Here is an 8,106-nt window from a genome sequence, read left to right as displayed (position 1 = left end):
TCTGAATACTTTCTGAAGCCACTATCACAGTGCACTCCAGTTTATAACCAGCGACAGATATACCACTCATCATTGTACTCTGTACCAGAATGTGGGTTGGGTTTCCCTGACTAATGAAAGATCATGTAATTGTCTTACTTTTGTTTATAAAGCACAAACTACCATCGTACTTTACAGTTTTTTAAATGACAGGTCACAAATTATTACACAAGATCTCAAGACTGGCTAGTTTTGGTGGTTCCCTATGCTTCCTCAGTTGCTAGGAGAACATAATTTAGCATTCATGCCCCATCCTCTTGGAATGACCTTCAGGAGGAACTCAAGCTGGAGTCATTGGTCACCTTAGAACATTTCAAGAGAATGTTAGCAGATGTATTCATTGAAAGTTTTTACTGTTTTAGCGGTCCTTTGTTATTCGATCCTATCTATGCTTTTTTTTATCCACATTATTTTTTTTAATCTAGGTTGTGCTGATGTCTTAAGTGTTTATATCATTGGTGTTATTCTTTTCTCTTTTTTCCTTTCATTCTTTTGTAGATTTCCATGTTTCCCCCACTGTTTTATTTCCTTGAAATATTGTGTGATGTTGTCTGTCTGTCTGTATGTTTCTTTTATCGTCATGTACCGATGTTCTTACAGGGCTCTTCTTCTCGGTAAAATCTTCCCAGTATGAATAAAGGATAACAAAAATAGTTTGTTCACTGTGACAGAATGTTTTTTATTTTTTATTTTATGATTTGCTGTATTCCACAAAGTTATATCTAGCTCTGCAGTGAGTGGGAGAGTGTAACCATGTGACGTTGTTCTTGTTTTCACTCTACCTCCGCTCTCTCTGAGTGAAAGAGGTGCGCACTTTCACAGTCCTCCAATGAGTCAGAGAGGTTAAAGAAATATGTTATTCTGAGTTGAAATTGAAGAATGTGTCTCATTGAACTAAAAGAAAAATATTCTCAAGTTGTTATGGGCTTTATATGAAGATGATACATTTTACGTTGGAGCAAATTGTAACACACATTTCTGATTTTAGACATTTTCAGTCCATACATTATAGGATTGAAGAGTGGTTGGCACATCAGAAAGTACACTGATAAGATAATGCGCAGTGCACCTGGAACATGAGTCAGATCAAACCTACTCTGAAGGACTTCAAAGAAACAGCCAAAGGAGAAGTTGATCAGGGAGGCGATGTGTGGAGAGCATGTGCTGACAGCTTTCTGTTTTGTCTCACTGGAAGCTTTTAAACAGACATTCAGAATCTTGATGTAGGAGAATAAAATAGGGATCAATGGAACAGCAACAGAAAGGACAATACCAAAGAGTCCATATATGTTATTAACTGTGGTACCTGAGCAGGCTAGTTTGACAACCAGGTAGTTGTCACAATACACTTTGTCTATGGTATTCCCACACAATCTCAAAGGAATACTTAAGGAGAGAGTGATGGTGAATTTAGCAAAGCAGTAAATCCATACGAACATAATGATCATACAAACCCTACTGGGAGTCATGATGATATTGTACTGTAGAGGATAACAGATAGAAACATATCGGTCATATGACATGACTGCCAGATTACAGTATTCAACAGACGCATATGTGTAAAGACAAAATATCTGTATGAAACAACAGATAACAGAGACATCATGGGTGTTGAGAAACAACTGTGTCATCAGACAAGGAAACAAAGCTGTGCTGCCATATAATTCATTTGCAAATAAACTGCAGAGAAACAGATACATGGGTTCATGCAGCCTCTTCTCCGCACAGATGACCATAATAAGGAATGCGTTTGCAAAGACGATTGAGATGTATAATACACTTACTATAGTAAAATACAAGTACCTCAAGTGTCCAACGTTACCATATGCAGTCAGAACAAATGACATGATCTGTGTTGAGTTCTCCATTGTTCTAATGATACAGTAAACCTACTACACTTTAACCTTAATGATAGATCCACTATGAAGACAAGAACAACTGTTTTTACATATCAATGTATGTATGGAAAATAGGAATATGTATTAGATAATATAACAATATTATTATGAGATCGTATTTTCTATTTTACTAGACACATATACATAAATCTCCCTTGCAATCAAGTTAGTTGTCATTTGCTGTGTTGCTTTGTGGTTGTGTGCTGTTCAGCTGAATGGTTAATGGGTAAGTGCAGCTTCCAGTGCATGGCATACTCTGCATTCACAATGAGGGCATACCCTGCATTCACGATTGCCACATACTAACATGCCACAGTTAAATTCTGAGCTCTTACACTGAACTAAACTGAGCAAAACTACACTGTGATAATAATCCACAAAACCACAGCTAAACTGTAAAGTAAACTCTTACACTGTGATAATATATTACCCCTTTCACTGTGATAGTAGTCCGCTGTACTGAGGTGTGTTCTCCAGCTGTAGACTAACTGGACTGAAACTCCTACTGACCTTTTATACTAGAGTTGTGGTATGAAAACAAGCAACACACAGTTGGCCTGAACTCCAATCACACAGATTTTAATTATCATGGGAGAATAGCTTTCAGTCACTCAGGGCAAAGTGGACAACAAACTGAGGTAACTACTATATACAGTACCGACTCATATTACAGCTATATACTTTGTATGCAGTGTATTCATTAATATCATTATAATCACTAGAGAATGGTTTGTGATTGACAGAATTACAGAATATCTCTGATATTTGGCAAAATTGAGTTGATAGATGATAAATCAGATGATGAATTACAGAAAGATGACTGGAAGTTTTTTAAATATCAAGTTATCTTCACAGTGACCAACTCATGGTTTTCAATCACATACTCACATACCGTTTGTTGTAGTCATCACGCATTCTCTCTCCCTCAGCTCTGATATTGGCAGTGAGAAGAAGCAGCAATGTTTTGGCGGTATTTTGATTATAATGCAACCTATTAATTACAGAATATGTAATGAATTCATGATTTCATCAATGACGGCAGAGCTTTTTTAGGGTGAGACTAGGCTTCTACAGATTACATGTATTGCGTAGGGGAGAGATCATTTTTGTTTTTCGGGATTGGAGCCTTGATGTTATGGGGGTTGATATTGAGAAAGGGTACCCTGCCAAGCACCTGCCCATCTCGGCCAGGCAGCTGCACCATCACTTTCGTTAATTCTCAGAAGTCCCATCGGATTCGAGCTGAATCAAAGCTCTCAAAGTAACGCACCCCTAGCCTACTGTATGAAATACATCAGGCCTAATTTTGTACTGTTTCATTTCTTGGATTATAATTGTAAACAGGCCCAGCCCTACAGCTATTCTTTTAATGTTAAAATGGTACATGATTCGTGACAAGAACAAGACCCTTAGAGTAGAGCAGGCACAATAAATTAATGACATGAAACAAAGACAAACATAAACTAAGGAACAGGATGAGACATTACGAAATCATTTGAGGATGTCATCTTCACAGATGAGGTGTTGGTGTAGACAGTCTCCCAAACCAAGGCCAAAACATACCCTCAAACTGCACATCTGGGGTGCCCCATTGCAGATTTTTTATGGTAATATCCACATCCAAGCTGGCCAGTCAGCTCCAAGATGGTTAGCTGTTATTTTAAGCTTTAATAAATAATATAGAAGATGCATCTAATTCTACTCTGAGACATATTTCAGGTATCATGGATCAAATTTACTTTGAGGAATACATCATCAAAGGAATTGTTGTGTCCAACTCATCGTTCTTCCAAGGTATTAAAGTGAATTAACCCTTATTGTAAAGGTCAGGCTAGTGAACCCAAATGCAGAACACAGAACAACGGCAGATGATGGTTGAACCCAATAGATGGGTGTGTTTATTGTAGAGGCAAGGAGGGAGGATGAGGAGATTGGGGAGAACGGAGTAGCAGTGTGGAATGGCAAGCAGGGAAGAGGTGGCTGGGCAAGCAGGCAGAGCAGACAGGGCAGGCAGGCAGGTAGACAGGGCAGGCAAGGCAGGCAGGCAGAGCAGACAGGGCAGGCAGGCAGGTAGACAGGGCAGGCAATGCAGGCAGGCAGGTACACAGGGCAGGTAGACAGGGCAGGCAGGCAGGCAGGACAGGTAACAGGCTGGAGGGACTGCAGAAACAGGAACAGTTAGTTAATGACACAATCCTTGATATGTTTGTACTCAGCTATTTATAAACAACGTATTTCAATGTCTATTCAAATTGATTTTACATTTTCTTTCACACTCAGGTCTCCTGACTTCAACCCCATCGAACTTGTCTGGCATGCAATGAAAGAGAGGCGAAACCAAAGAACAGAAATGAGCTTGTTATGGCCATTTCATTTTGGGACAAGAAGCTGAATAGAGTGGCCAAGTACAGAGATCACTTAAAGAAGGTTCTGCCAGTGGTTATCGAGCTAGAAGGTGGCCCATCCGGAATCTGATCAAGAACAGTATTGATTAAAAAAAACACTTGAGCAAGAACCAGGCCACAGTCAATCAAATGTATTTGTATTGCACTTTTTACATAGACAAATGTCATACAACAAAGTGCTCAACAAAAACAATACTAAATAATATAAACTATAAATACAATACAAACAATATGACCAAACCATAGACCCTCAAAAAGCCCCAGGGGTGACCCATTCTCCTCTGGCTGATCAGGTGCTGAGTAAACTAATGTGGAATGTGGTGCAAGGGTTCAGGGGGTCCATAGTGAAGGGCAGCAAGGATCAGGATATAGGGTGGAGTAGACTCAGTCTGGAAGAATTTAGGAACTGGAGTCGTTTTAAGGGCTCAGAGCCCCTCAGACAGATAAGCAAAAAGAGGACAATACAAGATTAGAGGAAAAACTGATATATTAAACAGTAGGAGAGAATCAGCATAAAGCTGGTGGGTAGAGGGGGCAGCAGCAAGAGCCGAGATGCCCAGAGCCAGCACCGTGACCATCCCAGCTGTACTGTAGAATCCACTGTACTGGGCCGTACACCTGCACTGGGAGGGCCGACAGCAGAGGCTCTGGGCAAACCCAAGCCTGCACAACGCAAGAGCACACCCACCACTGAACGGGAAGAAGGGTTAGGGTTGGCCTAGGCAGCAGATACCACCCTTCAACCTGTACCAGGCTGGCCCAGCCCCAACACCACCAGAAGGTGTCCCAGGAACCACCCAGCAAGCCAGCCTCCAAGCAGAGAGAGCAAGGGTGATTTATCGCCAGTCTTAGAGAGGTCAGAACACTGACTAAAGAGATGAGTCTTAACCCTAGACTTAAAAATTTCCAAAAATTCCAGAGATAGGGCTCTGTAACAAAAAGCTCTGCCCCTTGCCCTAGACTTAGATATTCTGCAAGTGAAGGTTTATACGGCTGAAGGAGTTCGGCAAAATAAAAGGGAGCGAGTCCATGTAACGCTTTATAGGCTAATAATAGAATAAAGTCTGCTCGTGTTTTAATCGGAAGCCAGTGCAAAGACAAAAGAAGTAATGTGATCATATGTTTTGGTTCTTGTAAGGATTCTAGCAGCCGTATTTTGGGCAGCCAGATAATAGCGCATTGCAGATGGTTTTCATATGTGTATCAAATGAAAGATCAAGATCAATGGTAACGCCAAGGTTTTTTACTGCCTGCTTAGGAGTGATCAGCTGTCGAGACTGAGCATCAGATTGGATAGTACGTTTCTCTGTTTTTTTGGGCGAAGGATGAGCATCTCAGTCTTGTCCGAGTTGAGGAGTAGGAAATTGCCTGCTATCCACTTTTTTATGTCTGAAGTGTGAACTTCTAAAGTGTCCAGCCATGGTACTTCTCCTCGTTTCATGGTTTGCCTTATCAGGTAGATTGGCAAAATCAAGTTTATTATAGCAGCTTATGAATTGCAGAGATGAAGAGGTTTAAATATCAGGTTATTTTAACAAGGACCAAGCAATGGGATCAACTCCTATCTGCTCTCATTCTGTCATCATGCATTCTCTCACAGCTCAGAGAAACAGGGAAATGTTTTAGCGCAGTCTGACTTGAATAAACACGAGTCGGCTTTAATTATGTAACAGAATGATTACAGAATGAAGTTAGGAATTTTCATGCAAGACAGCAGTAAGGATGTCGGGTTTCACTGGGATTGAGAATGGATAGAAAAATAGCCTACAGGTGTTAGCATTAAAACCGTCATAATAGGATGCATACGTCCACATTTTCAGCAAGGGCAGCCTTCTCTTGTTCACACAGGTCATTTGAAGGGCGAGAGTGTGCTGGATAAATGGATAAATTATCACGTTGTTTGTTAATCGGAAACGATCAAGCAAGCACACAGACATTTAATTCCCCCATCACCCTCCACCACCCATTTGTTAACAATGGCATATGCTGGTTTGTGCTGTTATTTGATGTTTATTCAACACTGATGTTCTTGATTACATTCCGGTTGATGGGAGTATAGCGAAGTGGCTAGTGTGAGTGAAAAGCAATTACTTATAACGGTTATGAACATGATGAATCGAACTCAACACAAGTGGTCACATGACCAATTGACACAAGTTAACATTAGGTTATATCTGACTCAAAAAGATATCTCTTGGTTAATAATGATTGACAATGCTTTGCCCCTCCCTGTGTGACAGACAATTGATCATTCATTAAGAATACCCAAAATGCTATTTTACTATGCCATCAAGTGAAGATAAATGTTGCGAGGAGTTTACACTCACGCCGATGTCTGAAGCTGATGACTCTCTCTACGTTTCATTAACAATACATGTAAATATTAGACATTAAATGGGAGAACCTGGTCACGATTATGTTGTGTTGTATTAACAGAACCTTTATCTAGCGCACAACATCACATTAATGCACATAGGAACAATGAGAAAAGAGTATCAACAAAATAACCAATTTAACAGTTTCAAAGCAACGCGTGACTGTAAGTTTTCAGTCATACGTTAACATGCGTTAACATGCGTCAAGGACAACAGAGGAGAATGGTGCCCGTGACGGGCCTAACCCAAAACTCCAAGAATATCTCACTGCCCCTCTCCTTAAATATCATTCCCAACAAAGGACAAGGTGTGAGATACATTACAATCACAAAGGAATTGACAAATGGTGAGGGTGCGACTTCTTCAGGATGTCCGCCAGGCTCATTCAACTGTAAATAGTTATACACATTGAAATCAAGGCTGGCACCACCAAAATCTGTCTACACCTTGCCATCACTCTGTCTGGGGCAGAGGATCTGGCTGACCACCCAGGATCGTCCCCTGCGGGTGGAGTCCCGCTAGCTCTCCCCCTGCTTCATCGGTCCCTTCCAGGTCCTCAGGAGGGTCAACCCAGTTGCCTACTGTCTTCAACTGCTCTGGAACATGCGGATTAACCCCACCTTCCATGTCTCCCAGCTCCGAAAAGTGGCCACCAGTCCTCTGGTTCCAGCTACGAGACTGCCACCGCCCCTGCGCATCATTGAGGGTCAGCACACCTACACAGTCCACTGTCCGCTACACACACCGTCTGCCGGAGCTTGCAGTATCTGGTGGATTGGGAGGGGTATGGACCTGAGGAACAGTTCTGGATTCCGGCCTGGGATGTCCTGGATCCGGCCCTCTCACCCTTCTACTTCCCCTTCGGGCCACCATTGGCAGCCAGACACTCTCTATTGTTCTATGTTATCTTATTATCACTTTTAGTTAATTGGAACCACCTGTGCCTTTATTTTGACCAGCATACAGTATAAGCCTACTATTGGCAGACTCCTCTGAACTAGCAGACTTAAAGCAGGCTAAAAATCTGCTGCCTGTAGTGTGCCCAAGCATATCATAGTTGATTAGACTGATGCAAGCTTTCATCTATCTTACTAGACAGGATATGAGCACCACTCCAGTCCTTCACTCTTTAGTAAGCCAGGCTTACCCCAGATTACCCCAGACATTGTGTGTAAATAATTGTAACCTGCACTTGTATGCCGTTGACACTGTATGACATTGCCCCCATGATTGACCAGGCACTTTCTGAATTACATTCTGCTTTTATTGTCCGACAGAAAACATTTCTTGAACTGAAATTGGAACTTAATGCTAAAAAATAATGTTATTTTCCAAATCACAGAAAAATGTGTTTGATGACGTATGCATATGTGCATTGGGTGGTACCCC

At 41.4% G+C, this 8,106-nt stretch overlaps 1 protein-coding gene across 1 annotated transcript; it reads right to left on the bottom strand.

The window, feature by feature from the left end:
- Window positions 1-950: 950 nt before the first annotated feature.
- On the bottom strand, window positions 951-1,907 carry LOC310819873 (olfactory receptor 11A1-like; the record flags this gene model as incomplete). Its single annotated transcript, XM_083691281.1, has 1 exon — window positions 951-1,907. One exon carries the CDS (start codon window positions 1,905-1,907, stop codon window positions 951-953), a length of 957 nt encoding a protein of 318 aa, XP_083547407.1.
- Window positions 1,908-8,106: the final 6,199 nt, after the last annotated feature.

Source organism: Argentina silus (genome assembly GCF_951799395.1).
Source record: "Argentina silus genome assembly, chromosome: 19".
Classification (NCBI taxonomy): domain Eukaryota; kingdom Metazoa; phylum Chordata; class Actinopteri; order Argentiniformes; family Argentinidae; genus Argentina; species Argentina silus.
The sequence above is the reverse complement of the archived record's forward strand: the minus strand, read 5'-3'. Positions and strand labels throughout refer to the sequence as shown.